This window comes from Aplysia californica, unplaced genomic scaffold (assembly GCF_000002075.1).
Source record: "Aplysia californica isolate F4 #8 unplaced genomic scaffold, AplCal3.0 scaffold00252, whole genome shotgun sequence".
NCBI lineage: Eukaryota > Metazoa > Mollusca > Gastropoda > Aplysiida > Aplysiidae > Aplysia > Aplysia californica.
Window position 1 is genome coordinate 52,192 of NW_004797522.1, and position 18,441 is coordinate 70,632.

Here is an 18,441-nt window from a genome sequence, read left to right on the forward strand (position 1 = left end):
ATATATATAGTCCAACTTTTGTGAAGAACACAAAGTGCAATGCAGGGGCCATTTAATTAAGGTGTTTCAGGGGGAGGAGGAGGGGAAGAAGCAGAAAAAGGAAAAGGGTGGAGACAGAAAAGAGGCAGGGCGGAGTGGATGACAGAGGGCGGGGTGGGTGGTTGGGGGATAGCGGTGCTGTTGAGGTGAGGCTAGCATCAACAGCAGTAGCAGCCTACGTTTCCCATTTATTGACGAAAGGGATTTGCGCAATCGACATCATTTTGGGAATACAACACTACATCTATAGATAGAGCGAATTCATCTTCAGTCACCACCAAAGCAGAGAGGATTTACTCTTCATTTAGACAGAACCGGAAACGTGCAGGCCTACAGTCAGTTTATGACTTAAAAGAACAACGAACTAGTTTTTGCACAAAACAAATAGCGGTAACTATGATTTTCCTCCGCCATTCAAGGACAATAATTATCATTGCGCTTTCGTCCGTAGAAATCATGTTTGGTTACCTCCCTTGTTACTAAAGTGAATAGACTCTACATGATTGTGTAACTGACTGCACAATGGCATTTTTTCTTGGTGCTAAAATTTAACCCTTTCACATTATAGCCCAATTTCTGAGTAATAGAGCTGGTTTAGGAGGGTATGGGCCTTCCTGCGTTACACGAATATCAATTTATAGGCTTTTAAGTTCATCATTCTTTTTTGTTTGATGTTAGAAGTATGGTTCAAACTGACATTCCCACCAACATTCTCGACCCACAACGTGACGATTTTGTATGGCGAGTGGGTTTTGGGGTAGAGGTATGTGAGACAGCAACTAGTGGTGGGTTGAGGGGGGAGGGGTGTAGTCTTTGACAATATCTGAAAAATCATGTGAACAATTTGAGCTTTAACACCTTCTAAAAAGGAGCTATACAGATGTAATTATTTCAAATCATCATCAACTAACAAATTATGTAATCCTTGCTCGGTTAGCAAATGAACATAGAGAAGTTTTCTTACTATGATGTCAAAATAATGAATGTACCTTCTGCATACTTAGGTTTCATCCTGATTGCAGCTGAAACTTTTCTTTCTATTCATTTGAGGGGTACTACGGTCTTATAAATGATAAAAGTAAAAATGGTTGTAAAGAGTTAAGCACATAGAGCATGTTGTAGAGCGTGGATATGTGTATTATTATCTTAGGTAAATAAAGTCTCCTAGAAACAGCTGACTTCTTTATGTTGCCACACTATCTTTGTGGAAAGTTTCTGCACTTGGTTTTGTATTTTAAAATGGATACTCGATACTGTTTGATACCATGAAAACTTAATTGATGATAAGACATTGTTACTCAAATTACATGTATTAATGCAGGATCATCTACAGATAGCCAAATCCTACCATCAAATAAAATGTTAGGGCATCACACTTTTTGTTGTTGTCTGTTTCAAATGTAACATACATTTTAAATAGTATATAAATATATAAGGCTGAAGAAAAAGCGATGTGTATGAGTGGGAAAGACAAAGGACAGTGAGAGACAGTTCGGAGAGCGGAATCAGGAAGCACTAGGTTGTATCTCTGTAAATTATGTTACAAGTAGATACTCTGTTTTCCTAGAGTTGTGAACATTGTATAACGGCTCAAAGAGCCACGCTGGGAAGGGCGATTTTAACCATAATTATTTCTGTAAGGTAAGTGGAATCTACCATATAGTTCTATATGAACAGTTTGACAACAAAACATGACAAATGCCATTTCCGAACTTCTGCTGAAACTAGTACTGTCGTTTCTCTAAAAGTGAGGCACAATCCAGAGTGAACACCTTTTTTAACTTCACACGATTTTTGTTTTTAATTTTAAAGATTGCAGAAAGTGATGCTTTTTTACGGAACCCGAAAAAAGTGGTAGAAATTGTTTGAACTAACAGCTACATTTCCTCTGCACTCCAATCAAGTCGTTTCCTCTAATCATGTGACTTCACTTGTGGTCGACAACAGTGTGTTGGCGGTCCTTTCCCTTACTTAATATTATTGTATTGTGGATATGAGGCATTCTCTCCTGATGATCTCCACGTTAGAGTCCGGGATACGGAGCTTTCCACTGAGCAGCGCATAAGGCTGTTTTAGTAGACTATGTGGAGATCTCATTAATTTGAAGGATAAGAATCCAACACAGATTTCATCATGCTTCAAAATCAACTAAACATATTTGTTAAAGATTATTCAGTAAGTGGGTAAAAAACAGGTATCTTCCTTTTTCTCAATACTAGACAAATGGATATGTCATGTTTTGTCGCGAAACTGTTAATATGCATACGTAATATGTATAAGTCAAATATGATGCCAAATCTTCAGATGTCCGTGTGCCAAAGCAAGGATACATCAGTTGTGTCATAAATAACACAATGTACTTCACAATACAGATAATTAGAAGAAAAAAAAATCTTTATTCAATGCTGGTTGATTACAAGCATAACAACAACATCATCATCATCAATAAAAGCACCAAATAGAGTCTGAGGAATGCTATGTTAACGGAGTAAAATGTACCACAAACTCCTTTTCTAAAAAGGCCATTTTACTTACAACCAGGAAATTAAGTTTTTGTAAGAGTTTTACAGCACTTGAAATACAAATAGGTCATATATAGGTGCTGAAGATTAAAGGTGTTACTCGAGAGTAACAATTACAGGAAAAGTAGGAGAAATAAGGTTGACAGATGTATGACAGGAAAAAAGGAGCAAATTACACCAGAGCACCTACCATACACTCACCGACCAGGAAGAAAAAAATTCCCAATAGGTAGGAACACAAACAATGCCCGCACAGGTTTTCTTACACAATCTCTCAAAAAATAGTTTTCCTTTAATTACAGTCACACCTTTTATTCAGTGCCAAAACAAACTGGAATCTCAGCGAAGCATATTCATAGTCAGCAAACTTATATATACATGTACTATCTAAAAATGAACACCAGTGTCTTTATACAAACACAATGGGGCTTATCACTCTCTTTCATTAGGTCTGGAACTTGGCCCATTCAGAGAAGCAGCTCTGAGTTCAAACTTCCTTACAAGTACCACAACCGGAAAAAGGTAATGTATTCATAATAAGCAAATAACAAAGACACCCTCCTTTACATTTTGTTCAACTGCTCATTTTGGCTGCTATTTCTTTAAACTATATTTTAGTGAGGCATCGTGGTGAAATCAGGCGCTCGTCAACATAATGATATCGAAGAAACTGGCATTTTTCTGTCCGTTTGGTTATTTTTATTGAATTTTTGTTTTATGACTCTACACCTTTAAGATCTAGTTAAAAACACATTTCTTTGAGGATTTTACTGAATAATGTTGATTAAAGGCACAGAAAAGGTTAATTTCCAGTTTCCAAGCACACTCAACCTTTGAATGTCACCAAATTTTGGCAGCTAATTTTCTCTCTAATTTTGCCTCTTACAACAGGTGACCCCATCTACTTCAATTGCAAATATTCTGATATAATAACTCTATAAGACCAAAAATTGATGAGCCCCTGGTTCAACCATGTCTTAACACATATAAAGTATAATGATGATGCTATTAAGCTGCTTGTTTGAAGCTGATGACTACCCATACTGGGACCCCAATAATATTTTTAAGTCAACAAAAGTATCTATTGATTTGTTGAAATCTATCCATCTCGGGTAAATTTATCCAGAGCACCCTCGATGTACAAGTTTCCAAATCTCTCTTCAACAACATGATTTACTCCCTTTTGTTCAGAAATAACTTTCAATTTCTGTCATTCAATCATTTTGTTTAATCTGAGCGAAAGTACAGGTGAGAAATTGAAAAACAAATTTTTGGGACCTGCGAAACACCAAAAAAATTGTTCTGCTCATAATATTTCTTTGAGTCTGAAACATTTAATATCTATTCTTGATAAATGAGATACAAAAAAGTGAATGGTCTGCAATAGATAAGATCAGATAAGAAAAGACAATAATGGATAATACTTCATTTATTCTCCTGTAGAAGAATTAACAGTTTAACAAAATATGAATGCTTAGCATCATACTTCAGTTCAGAAGGAGCCCCCCCCCCCAAATTTCTCATAAAACCCACATGGCACCGAGGTTACCTATAGAGAGACATGTAAGTACACACATACACAGATCCTTATACTTGCTTACTTTTTTTTTTCTTTCAGAAATCGGACCAGTTTTCTCTCAATAATAAATACTTTTTTTTAACCAGCTCTCAGATATGTTTCTCAGTGACTGGATAGACTCCTTCTTTTACACACTATTGCACTGCAGTCATCCTCCCAATTAATTAATCATTTGTCATGAGAGCCCCCCACCACCCCCCCTCCCTCCAGTGCATCATCTCAAAATCATGAAAGAGAGACACAAAAGTCTGGATTAAGAAAAATCTATGATAAACAAATTCTAGAACAAGCTGTACTTCTAGGATAAATAAATCACTGTAAAATATTTGTAATGGGGAGTTGGGGGATTGAGTGCCTAGTTTTTTGTTTTTTTTAAATCCATGAGATGAATGCTTCACAAACACTCCTTTTCATATCTTGAACTTTTCCCAATTTACCCAAAACGTGTAAGATTAGGAAAAAAATTACATGCTCACAAAAAAACTCCCCTAAAAACACTGTCCTTTGAACAGCATGCACGTTCACCAGTCCTGCCATATTTTTTCATCCATCACATATCTCTACTGAGTCCCTTGCTTTCCTCACATTGCACGTCGGTCGTCTCTCAGACAGTCACAACATCAAGACGTTGTCATCTGCTGCACAGACTGGGGAAATATACATAAAAATACATATATGACCAACACATATCTTTGCTGGAGCAACAAATTAAGTTATCTTTGGTGGCACAAAAAAAAATGAAATTGTCCAAGACAGCTGTCTTACACAAGTGGACGTTTTGGACAGAGTATTTATAATATCAAAAAATGCAAGGGGGAAGGGGGAAGGGGGACGTTGTGGTTTGTACAGGTGATTGTCTCGAAGAAATGGCTGTTAGAGCGGATTCGACTGAAGCTTCAAATTTTTTTCGCTTATCCTCAAAAGCAGGTTCAAATGGAATTGAGCTTTTTTGTTGTTTTCTTTTTTTTACAACAGTGATGGTCTGACACCAGATACTGATACACACAATAATAAAGTGAGAAATGCGAAAGGTTTAAATTGCTAACATTTTGTTGATTTTTAGAAATAAACATTTATTTTCCTTTGGCAATAATATTTTTCTCAAGATCTAATCCTTAAGTGGCATCAGTGGCCTAGTGGTTAGGCTCTCGAACTCGCAACCGTAAGGTCGCGGGTTCGAATCCCATCAAGGGCCCGACGTTGTGTCCTTGGGAAAGGCACTTTACACATATTTTCCTCACTTCACTCAGGTGGGAATGGGTACCCGCTATAGACAGCGAAAGATCTTGTCAGTTTGTTAGTGTTAGAGCGCTTAATCAGCTGCTTGCATAGTATGCTTCCCGGGAAGCTGAGAATGTTTTGGAGTGTTCTGTGGTCTACTGGGGTAATAATATAGTGTAAAGCGCATAGAGCCTGCTGTTGAGCGGGGATATGTGCTATACAAACGCTATTTATTATTATTATTATTTTTAAGTCAATCAATCCTTTAATTTCATCATCATTTATTACAGCTCATATTGTCATAGGGCAAACTTCTAGAACTAAATCAGAATAATACTTCAAAGCCTTCATGTCATCTTCCCTGTGCACCACCTCCTGTTTGAAATGCTATTGTTACAAAATGTTCCATTTGTACTACTTTGGGCCCATCCGACTGAAAGTGAACAACTTTTTGAGAGCCAATATTATTAACCCTTCTTTTACCCTGTAGTAAAAAAAAAGAGTTAAAACCGACAAAATAAAAAATTTCACAATTATAATAGTTATACACATTTTATGCACCATCGACACAATTACGATCATTTAGAAAGTTGGCTGCTTTTACATGGTCTGTCAGGGCCAACCCAGGCTGACAGGGATACAAAGTCCCATTAGAAAGACAGAGATACTAAATATAAATTTTTCAAATGTTTGCCATGAAGTAGTGCCAGACGACTACACCACAGACATCAGCAATCCAAAAAATGTAAAGAATAAAATACAAAAGGGTCGATAAAAACCAAATCACACAATACAACACTTCGTCGCTCGAGTACACCAACCCTGTAACCCACAAAAACAATATTTTACAGGAGAAGGAAAAAACTTTGTTTATTCATTTAATAATACAAATAAAAGTCTGAATGTTGCACAGATGTTTATTGAGCTACATGTCTAAAAATTTGACACGAAAACTGAAATGTTACACTTGGTAGAAAAAAGCACAAAAGTGTTTTTTTGAGACAGGGTGGGTTACAGGGTTGTTGTTCTTAGGCAAAGACTTAGGCTCTATGTATCTTTGAGCCTTCAGCACATGTGCAGAATTCGAGTTGAGGGAATTCAAAAGTGAAATGTATTATCCCTGGTCTTAGCATATAATGACGACCACAGAGTGTTGTTTTCTGTTCCTGCAAGACAAATTTGCACCCCAGAACGACTCTAGATGTTTTACACTAGGTCAAGCAATTCTGAATGGGGTAACAAACTTTACTTAAAAAAACCCCCCAAAACTGCATAAATCCAACCATTTTCAGCACGAGGGTCTAGATTACTTACTTTACCACAGGCCTCCAGAGAAGAGATAAGGCGACCTAATTCTGATTTATCCATCTCCAGTATGACCCGTTTCCGGTCCCCACCGGCCTCCCTGACATCCAGATCCAGTTGCACCAGAAGTTCTTGGAGTTGAGCTAGTTTGTCACTGGACATTGCCAACTGGTTATCAAAACACAAACAAAAAGATGAAAACTTGCAAAATTGAACCCCCCCCCAAAAAAACACACAAAACAACAGCAACAAAAAACAGTCAACAAAAAACAGTCAACATGCTGCCATGAAAAACATAATCGTTTCTGAGTACTATCAATGTTCCTTCTTAAAAAAAGTAATATCATCGTATGATTAATGCACTTTGTCATTAAAAACAAATGAAGTCATATTCTCCAATAGTTCAAAGTCATATTCTCCAATAGTTCAGAACAATTTACTAAAAATTTACTTTCAATGCAATTTAGACTACATCTCACTAACAAAATGACCATGCATGTACAAAAGAAAATGACACTTAGGGTGTGAACATAATGGGTCAAATCAAAATATATGTATTCTGCTAGTAATAATATATTCATAAAACTAAAGTCCTGTTCAGCCATTTCCAGAACATAGCCCAGCAACTCATCATGTTAAGCAGAGTCAAATAAATATACATATTTTCCTTTTGACAACAACAACATTCCTGAAGCTGAAGTCCAAGCAATATGAGATTGTTAGCTAACTAAAATCCAATAACTTCCGTCTCATGTACTCTCATTCACCTGAATTCTGCCATGGGTAGTGACGAATGCATGTGGAAATTGACAGAGAGTAAAGCAAAACATAAACATTTGGCCTTCTTGGGAACAAGTTAAAAAACTGTTAACTCTTTCAGGGTACAAAACCCTGAAATTTGAGAGGACAGACAGTGCACAGAATGATGTTTTCAGTACATGGTGATTCTGAAGCTATACCCACAGCACCTAAAAGGTTCCCTTTAGATAGAGCTAGGTATGCACAACCAGCCATCATCATGAAGTATAAGTTTAAAAAACCCAATAATAGTTCTACTCTATCTGAAATGCAGCGGGTTACTAAAATAAATAGACGAAGCAACAATTACCTGCAGCTTCCAATCAAAATCAGATAACACAGCATGCGAAACTGCAGTGGTGTCTAGCAGTAGTTTTTTCCGCAGGCTGGCCTCATGTACATTGATCACATCAATAAGGACTTTTTTATACGGTTCATCCAAGGAACCTAATTCCTCGGAAATCTGAAAAGGTGGAGGTCAAATTCATTATATGCTTTAAATTTCTCACCATACTCAAACGTCTTTAAGAAATATGCAAAAGAAATAAAAAATATTTTGTTCAAGTAAGATTTAAATATTCTATATCATTGCCTTTGTACTGGACGACTAAAGGTATGATAATTCTCCACAATTTCTGTAAAACTTTTTTTTTTACAAGCATTTAATCTATGAAAATGTGAAAATAGTCCTTAACAGAAAAAAGAAATATTTGCAACGCCCTGCACAGGTCTTTCTCCCCTGTTTGTAAAAAGAAGTTTATAATGAAGTCAAAAATGCATGGTGCAACTTATTGTCAAATATCTCCTTAATACAAAACATAGATTCTCAAATTTTTGCATGACTTATATCAATTCGTCTTAACAGGTGAATATTTCTAAAAACTCCTGCACACTGTATTCTAGAAAATTACTTAATAAATGCTAATGAAAAATTCCAATCGATGGTTTCTACAGATTTTAAAAGTTTACAGCTCGGGGAATATATTGCTTTCAAAAGCAAATCTGTCATTTTTTACTAATGGCAACATTATGCTTATAGAATGTATGTTTAGGGAAGGTTTAGTGCAAAAAATGTGTTCACTATAAAATTAATTACTTGCAAGAAGTTTTTCCACTAAAAAGTGTCATTGATTGGAGAGCTGTGACGTAGGCCACATGCAAAATGAGTGCGAGAAGTGCTGTGAATAATCCTATTTTCCGAGTGCTAAAGATTTACAGTATTTTACATAAATTTATGAAGAAAAGTTTTTTAATCGAGCCTCAGTTGTCGTGGAAAAATGTGATTAAGTTAAGAAAAATTGATACAAACTGATGTGCAGAGTATGGGCGACATTGATTCACTTTTTAAAGAGATATTTGAGGATGAGTTGCGCTGAGAATTTTTGATAGCACTATTGTAACCTGGAATTCATTTAAACTCTCTATATACTTACACCCATGTTACAGTTCCACAGGCAGAAAGGCAAAGAAAGACAATAAAAAATAGAACGCAAAGAAAGACAATAAAAAATAGAAATGATTTTGGTGTTTATTTCAATAACTTCTCGCAGTGACTAAGGGTTGACTTAAGAAAAACATAGGCTAATGATAGGAATTTAGGGACATGGTAACAAAAACATTTTGTGACGTTAAATTTTTGATGAATTAAGGGCCAATAAGACTACTGCAGTCAGACAACAATCCTCTCGGACCCCCCCCCCCCCCCCCCACCCCACACTTAAACTCACATTTTCATAAAAGAGTAACTTTTATGCCTTGTTGCTAGACAATAAACTGAAAGAACTTGTCTCACCTTCTCTTTTGACCATCCTTTCCCAACAGCCGATCTCATAATGTCCGTCAAAACACTTCGAACCTGCCACCATTCCTCCAGGGTCCAGGTGGACAGGAATGCATCAGCAGATATGACATCATCCTGGCAGAAACTTTCAGCTACAGCATGACAAACCTTTATGGAAAACAAAAGTAAAAAATACATACAGTAACTGCATATAAAAAACTACAATGCCCTTTGTAGTTATAAGATGTAGTCCTAAAGTGCATAGAACATGTTGTAGAGTGTGGATATGCCCTATACATAAATATATGCAATTATTATTATATGAGCAGAACAAAAATCGGAAGCAGCTTGCAGGATAAAATAAGGAAAAAAAGCAGTGAATATTGAAAAACTAAGGAGTGCAACCTAAAGGACAACAAAATGGACGGCAGGAGGTCCATTAGTCCCCTTTGGGTGAATGATCGTTAGATTTGTTTTAGTGAAAGTTTTAAACAGTAGAATGTGACTATAGTGGCACCAGCTACAGCAGGACCATCCCTGTAGCGGGACGTTGCCGGAATCCCCCGACATAATCAACAAAGTTGACAAGAAAAGGAAGACTAATCTAAAGCGCAAATTTTATTGATTGTCACCTCCTAATTAAAGACTTCATTGTAACCACAATCCTATCACCACTCACAGGAATGTGTATTTGGAGTTTCTGTTTGAGTAAATATGTGAATTTATTTCGCCTTTTGAGGATGATGAACCTCAGTTTGCAAGCTCTTATCAACATAATAATAATGATGATAATAATAATAATAATAAAAGATAATAACTTAAAAGAAAACAATAAAAGATACTAATAATAACAAAAATGATAATAAATAGCATCTGTATAGCACATACCCTCGCTCAACAACAAGCTCTTTGCGTTTTACACTATATTATTACCCTAGCAGACCATAGAACACTCAGAAACATTCTCAGCTTCCCGAGAAGCATACAGTGCAAGCAGCTGATAAAGCACTCCAACACTAAGAAACTGACAAGATCTTTCGCTGTCTATAGCTGGGTACCCATTCCCACCTGGGTGAAGTAAAGAAAATTTGTAAAGTCAGTAAAGTGCCTTTCTCAAGGACACAGTGTCGGGCCCCTGATGGGATTCGAACCCTGGACCTTACAGTCGCAAGTCCTAGGGCCTGACCACTAGGCCACCAAAAATAAAAGATAATAATGATAATAATAATAATTTAAGGATGAAAATAATGATGATAACAATAATTGTAAATAACATAAGAAAGATTATCATGAAAAAACCCCTACTTTTTTCACATGATGGGAGGTCAATGCGTGGGGCTTCATATCGCGACCTTAGTGCTTTCTTGTTATATCTCCATTTTTTTAAACAGTGAAAACAGTTCATAACAAAGAGTACGCTTAAAAAGAAGTCACATTTTCAATGCTAAAAAAAATGAAGATATGACAGGAAAGCACCGAGGTTGTGATATGTCGGCTAAAAAAGAATGCGTGAGCAGGATGCAGCATACTAAAACACTAAAAGTACGAATGGGACTCCCAAACAAGAGTTGTATGAGACTATACTTGACGATGGAGATGAAGAAGATTATGTCAGTAACTACTGTGGGGGTAAACACTTTTGAGTGACAATAAAGTTGCAAAATGCAGTCTTTTTTCTCTTCAAAATCAATGACAAATTCAGTGGTCTCCACTCCAGAAAAACTTACATCAGAACAAAGCTAAATTACAATATTATCTTTTTCCTTGCTTTCGGAGTGCTTGTCAAAATTAAGATAACATAAAGCTGGTGAATGTGACATCTAAAAAAGTTAAATGCACTCATCGACTTTCGTCGTGAGAATACCGTGATATTTTTAGTTTTCCTTGTCAACATTGTTTCAAGTCAGAATTAATCAGTAGCCACCGAGTGTATCACATTCCCTTCATGATTCCCATACTCTTGGCCTACATAATAATATTATTGCCATAACAGCAGCACATTTGATAGTTTCTATTGTTAGAATTGACATGCATCTGTAAAAAATTGCAGTTTGCCAAGCCATACATATCTCGACCCAGTGGAATTAGGTGCTCGTCAACTTTTCGGGCATGTGGAGTCATTGATATCATCTTAAAGCTTGTTCATTTGTCTTGCTTTCGATGAAAAAAAATACCCATTTATCTTGAATAGAAGTTGAGATGTTTGCTATTGAAGGAGGTTAGGGTTGCCTGATTTCCATCCCAATTAGTGAGAAAATGGCTGCCAAAGTTTGGAGACTTCTACATGTATAGCTTGAGAGTTCTTGGAAACTGAAAATTTACATTTTCTGTGCCTTTAATCAACGCATATCTCAATAAAATACACACATAAATGTGTTTTTAAATGAATATAAAAGGTGCTGAGCTAAAAAACAAACATTGAATAAAAATTGTCAACTCGCCAGATAAATGCCAGTTCCTTTGATTTTATAAATAACTTTGACCAGCACCAGATTTCAGCATCATGCCTCACATATTTTCCGATCCTAGATTATTTACATCACATGCGTGGCATAGCAGCATAGTAGCCTCATATGACTTGATATGTATGTATTCCATTCACAAAAGTACCAGTATCAAAAGTAATTTATCATCCTTACTGAATGCGTTTTCGCACAGTACCATCTACTGTAGGCCTACACTTTTCTTCTTTAGCTCACTTAGATCTCATATAGTAGGAGTCTGGCCAGAAATCGGTATCTGGTGTTATCTTGTCCATTCACATTTATTTCACTCCAAACTTTTCATGGCGCAATGACAGAGAGAAAACAACTAAGACAGAACAATCTGTGAAATTTGTCCTCAAGTGCGTGCGGCAACGGATTCCCTACTTGATAATATAGACCTACATACTTTGGTGCCTGTCCATGGGACGCTTTACCATGACCTGGTCATTTTATTATGTCCATTTGGAACAAGAAAAAACTTTTGTACCCACTGAGAAATATGTAAAATTGTATGAAATGCCGATAAATAAATGTAACATTTAAAAAATGGCTCACATTCTAAATAAATCCTTGGGGTGCACATTTTCAAATTAAAATGTATCAAACTAAACAATTCTAAAAATGTAAATATAACTAGAAATGGTCAAGTTTCAATTTAAAACACTCACTTAGTTATTTTTGTCAACAGTTTTGGAGTAATCAAAGGTTGACTTTTGACTTTGTGTTCATAAATATCAACGCTTTTTCTTTGTTGGAGGCATGCTTGACAGCATCACAACTTTCAGCTACTTTATTATGTATTCCAGCTCCTCTTCTCCCCAGTTTGGCGACAGAAGCATGGAAGAGTTCACCACCTTGTTTACCATGTAGAGCCAAACTAACCACGTGAGTCTTTGTATTCACATGATGTGGTGGTTTTCTAGAATGTGGACTTTTGGAAGTACTTTATCAAAATATCTCCTATATAATGGAATATAAGTTTCTGATGCATGTGTCAGCGTGTAGGAGTCTGTCTTTACGCACTGGCTCAGATGATCTGTTTTCTTTCTCTGTCAGTTGCCTTTGAAAATTACCCCTCTCTTCTTCCCTAGGACAGTTAATGCCACATATGTGCTTTTAATAATGTTTTCTCTGATCTTGTTCATGTGATCAGTTCAGATGGCAATTGAATGCACTGTTTGTGAGTCCTTTGTATTTACACCAATGGATTATAAGAGAATGTCTGAGGCAAATTTAGAACACTGCAAAGCTGCCTATTCTGTACCCTTTGCTTGCCTGAGCGTGTTCTGCCACCACAAATTCCGTAAAAAGTTCATGCAGCTTTTGAAAATGACAATTGTTTGTATGTTTCTCCATTTTTTTTATCGGACTAATGTTTTCTTTGGTTTAAATGACAGAAAAGCATGAAAAATATCGTAATTCTTTACTTTGAAAGAGAAATGAAATGTCATGTCCCAGCGATTCACATGGGGTTGTGTTTTTAAAGAATCACACAAAATCAAACATTGATTATGGACAAACAGTACTTGCTGTCTCAAGAGAGGCAAGACATTTTCGTGAAAATCGTGGGCTTGATTTTCGAGAAAACGAGACTCTAAAATGAAAGTTTATAATTGAAATTTCAATTTCCAGATAAAAACACTCATATAAAGTGCATATGCTATAATACTGGTGGGATTTCAGAAGCAAAAGTGGGGTCGTCTTGTTGATCTGAGGATGATCGTTAAAATATGTTGGATAGATTTCTAGGATTATCAGGTGAGGGAGGAACTACAATGGAAATTGATACAAAAATTACCAGAAATGAGTTTTACGCAGGCATGACAGTGGGCATCACTGTTGTCATGATGGCTGAGTGCGGGAGTGCCTGACTGATGGTGAAATGTTACCTCCATACGTGAGGTCCAACCTGGGCTTGGTCAGCAACTAAAGTACTAGTTTCAGAGGGATTTTAACTACATTGGCAATGCCTCCTCTCTAGCCCGCAACAGACACACATACATTCTCATGTCTCTTTCCATCTGTTTTGCTATCTTGAAGTTGAAGTATGTAATACTTGATTCTTTGCGTTTCTTAACTCACTCAACCCTTCCGGATTGTCAGCTCTCCCTAGAGATTTTCACCACTTTTTGAAAAATTGAAAAAACTCCCCCATACTAAATTTTTAACAATATCCTACCCAAATTAGGCACAAATTTTATTCAAACCTTTATTTGTGCATATATTGAAAATTTGAATGCAAAATATGTCACAGTTTTTGTGCAATACTCAGTGCAAAAAAGTCTAGAGTCAATTTTTAAACAAAAAGCGAAGAAAGGCAGTGCGTTCAAATTTCGCACCCCCTCACAAGTTTCACGAATATAGGCCTATAGCTTTCTTTGCTCTAAATTTGTGCTTGCACTTCTGGTCATAGTCTGTTTCAAAAGAAAAATGGTTACTCTTCCAATTAGGCTATAATCTGCTTCACACAAAAGTACTATTTTCGGTCAAGAGAATGGAATTTTCCATACCCATACTGTCGGCGTTACGGTAGGAGCATTACGTATGCATACCAATATTATCGGTGGTAGGGCTGAATGATATAATGGTTGCTAACAAAGTATAAAGAATTTGAATCGGATGTCCTGACCTTCAAAATTCTTTTCGCTTTATAAAAGGGGGCATTTTGGCGGATCAAAAGTGTTCTCTGAAAGACAAACATGATGCAAGAAAAAAGATTAGCGATTTTCTTTTCTTTCATTTTACTACTGCTGTTTTCTGATTTACTGTGTTTAATTTAAGCAGATTTTATTTGACATGCATAGGGAGGGATGGCATTGGTTGATTGTGCTTACTACATAGATGGGTGGAGCTATGAGTAAAGGTGGAAACACAGGAGACAATCAACAGTTTCTTTTTTTAATCCATTAAACAGTGGTCCAAATGAGATGCAAGCACTGGTGACTGTAGCAATGGATTAGTAATAAAATTAATGCATGCAATTATCAGAGCACCTGGGACAGCACTTGAGAAGCGGAAAATTTTAGTTTCAATCACTGCTTGCCAAGCGCTTGAATAAGACAGGAAATCTTTTGGGCCATTTGGCTTCGTCCCTTGATTTTGATCCCATTGAATACAACTGGCCCTTTTTTGTACCTTTCTTCCCAGAGATTCCTCTGTCCATGATGGAAAATGTGATAAATTGATTTTCTTTTTCAGGCTCCCTTGCAATTCCATGTTCGACAGGTTCAACTGAACATAGCATTAGTAGTATTATAGCTTGTTCACTTTCGTCTGATCGCCGTTAAAAGAGGATAAAACGAAATCGCTCTGTCTAATGTTCTCAGATCTTTGCATACACGGGTCTTAAAGTTGGATGACCAACAGAATCTAAAAGCCCATTCATAAAGGTCACTGCAAGCTGAGGAGCCGACTTGCTTTCTTTGATGAAGCCTAAAGCAGGTCCAAAAAATAATAGGAGATTTACAGCCTACACCTAAAACATTAAAAAAGTTGACATACATTTTCCGTAACACCACACTGTAACATACACACGCCTCCTTTATAAGAAATACAATTAAAGAGTCCGGTTGTGAGTAATTTTCAAGACTCACGTGGAGCACGTGGAGACATCAAGTCAAGACAGCCGAGGGATGAAATCTAAAGCTTTCACTGAAATGAAGGGGCAGGGTGGTGTAGCTGTCTCCAAATGAACAATCTGTAGGCAAGGCTACAGTAAGTCATTTATCTTAGCGATCCTGTGTATCGTGCATCCAAAGAGTGGCTTTTAATAGGAACCAAAGAGAAAAACTTTTTAACAACTGGATCAAGACTTTTTGAAAAAATATTTTTGTGTGGTTGCTGGACTGCAGAAGCGCCATGCAAAGTTTCATGGGGCTAGGTAAATTAATTACGCAGTGACTACATTCAAGTTCAAGGTGCCCGGAATGTAGTTTGCAATTTAAGAATGATCTTGCTGACCTCACCGCCTACCCTTTTTCCTTTTTAGGACTTCTTTTTTCCACCCCCTCCCACCCCTCTTCCCGCCTTGGCCTTCTTCCATTCTCCCTTGTTTCTCCTAACAGCTTTTATTTTCCAATTGTCGAGCGTTGCTGGGTCCGCACACTGAAAGAGGACTGAAGTTGTGTTCCACATGCTGAGTGAGCGAGACCTTGTCGACTGCGGCCGTTTTATTGTGCCTGCCTTCGCCCTCCGTACACTCTGCTGCATTCAGACCACCACTGCATTATTTTTCACGCGAGTATTCCTGTGCTGTTTCGTCATTCACTTTGAGCGACGGTAGCGTTTCAGTCATGCCTCTGTGCCAATGGTGGATGATTCAGGGCGCCGTGAATGTAGCCTCCAAACTACAGTCTCCGAGACTTCATTATAATAATATATGAGCTAGAATTTTTTTCAACGTGGTCAGATGAGAGTGAACAAGCTATGCTATAGCAGCCTACCTACTAATCAATCAGGTGGAATCTAGCCTAAACCTAAAAATAAAATAAACTCTATATCTATAGACGAGAGGAATTTCTTAATGACCAACAACGATGAAATAGAAGAGTACGCCTTTAGAACATGCGGCTAAACGTAAAACGACCCACCTGCTTGATTGGTGGCTTATTTTAGTAATGTGATGTCATCACATCCTGGGATACCCACAGACTATTTTTAGAAGACCGTGGGGATACCAAAGATTCTCTACTACACTACACACTACACAATCTTTGGAGAATGGCATGGAACGACATGTTGGGTCAGTTGCTTGACCTATTATCCGTATTGATGTGTTTCGCACGTAAAATTTCACACTAGCGGGTAACTGCAGCACGTCAGCCATGCTCTGGTGATGGAAGATCGTTTAGATCGTTGATGCTCAGAACAGTAAGAACGCTGATACTTGAAATTTAAACACGGTAAACGCAAAGACAATAAAGCGCGTGAAAATTGCCGTAAAGATGCCCAGAGATTACCCCCCTCGGGCCCGATAAACAGTGCGCAGAAGAGATAAGGAGCAGCATCATCAAAGCACCGCATCATATCACATGACCGGTACGTCTCCTGGAAAAACATCATACCAAACGTTGTGCCAAGGTAGGTATACACACGATCTTTTGTGCCAAGCGGTTGGAGCGCTACTATGTTTAGACCATGTAGTCATGTGATCGGAGGGGTATCCCAGTCTGACGTCACACAAGATGGCCGCCTTACCTAAAACAGTTTGCGTCGTTCTACAATTAGTTGCATGTTCCTTAGAGGGTTAGGGTAAGCTAACACGAACAGTTTTAACTGTACATAGTATGGTTAGGACTAAGGCTAGGGTTAGGAAGGTATGGGTTTGGGTTAGGGCTCAGGCCACCTCTATTCTCACCCTGGGTGAGAATAACGCAGGCGACCTTTTTGGTTATTTTCACCCGGTGTGTGTTCACCGTTATAGCCTAGGCCAACCAGTGTCGCGTTCACTCTTAACCACATAATTCTACACTGAGATTTAAATTGTAGAATTCTGAGCCGTGAACAAACGTTCTTCCAGCGCTCTTGTGTTACTACTGTTAGCCTAAAAGCGTGCAATTTTGTCTGTGGGCAGTAGAGAGAGAGAGAGAGAAAGAGAGAGAGAGAGAAAGAGAAATTTGAGAGAGAGAGAGAGAGAGAGAGAGAGAGAGAGAGAGGTCAGAGAGAGAGAGAGCTAAAGAGAGAGAGAGAGAGAGAGAGAGAGAGAGAGAGAGAGAGAGAGAGAGAGAGAGAGAGAGAGAGAGGAGCGCGAGAACTTCCGGGCAAAACAAAATGGCAACCCGCGTAGTTCGGCTCGATTCGAAAAGTTAAATAGCCATAGCATCTTTGTAGACGACCAATTTAATTTACTTTTTTGTGTTTTAACATAATTTTTAAACTTTGTTTTGGTCAATTTGATCGTCCACACCGATAGACAGTATTCAGAAAGAGACAGAGAGAGAGAGAGAGGGGAGGAGTAGATCTTGCGAGAACTTCCGGGCAAAAATAAAATGGCGACCCCCGAAGTTCGGCTCGATCGATTCGAAAAGTGAAATAGCCATAGCCATAATCTTTGTAGACGATCAAATTAGCTTACTTTTGTGATAGATCTATAACGTCATTTTTTCTTTGCTTTTGTCAATTTGATCATCCACACTGTTAGAGAGTATTCCGAAATTAGGAAAAACAGGTTTTGTTTCACACTGGGTGAGAATAACCAACGCTGGCAAATCTCACCCGGGGTGAGAGGTCGACCGTATTTTTATTCTCACCCCGGGTGAGGATAGCCACTTCCTTGGGCTAAGGTTAGGGATAGGGTTAGGGGTAGGGTTAGGGATAGGGTTAGGTCCATTCTTTATTTTGTTTGTCGCGGAGGTCGCTCGTTACAGAAGTCCTCCCTGCTGGGCCCTGCTGTCTTGGTCATGAGTTCGAAGTAACCTGAGATTTTAGTATTTTCAACTAGGCGACTAGGCTATCGACAATGAGACATTCGACTCATTTTAAAGAAAAGAAACAAACACTAAATGCAGGGAGGTAATAAAACGTGAAACAGAAAGCATCCCTGACAGGAACTTCATTTACTAGTCCAATAGTTTCCAGGCTCACTTACATTTCCAATATCAGCAGAAGAAGTTTTGCAGAGCACAGGGAAGGCCGACTCCCACTTTTCGTCCGCCATGATGGGATGGGGCACCTGACATAGTATTGTACACAACTGTTCATTGGGCATTGTTG

At 37.8% G+C, this 18,441-nt stretch overlaps 1 protein-coding gene across 1 annotated transcript; it reads right to left on the bottom strand.

The window, feature by feature from the left end:
• Positions 1–2,415: 2,415 nt before the first annotated feature.
• LOC101858946 (COMM domain-containing protein 8) lies at positions 2,416–18,420 on the bottom strand. Its single transcript, XM_005100567.3, has 5 exons — positions 18,317–18,420; positions 9,257–9,412; positions 7,775–7,927; positions 6,676–6,834; positions 2,416–4,787 (listed from the first exon to the last, which is right to left on the bottom strand). The coding sequence occupies exons 1-5, from the start codon at positions 18,383–18,385 to the stop codon at positions 4,761–4,763; spliced, it is 564 nt and encodes a 187-aa protein (XP_005100624.3). The 5' UTR covers positions 18,386–18,420; the 3' UTR covers positions 2,416–4,760.
• Positions 18,421–18,441: the final 21 nt, after the last annotated feature.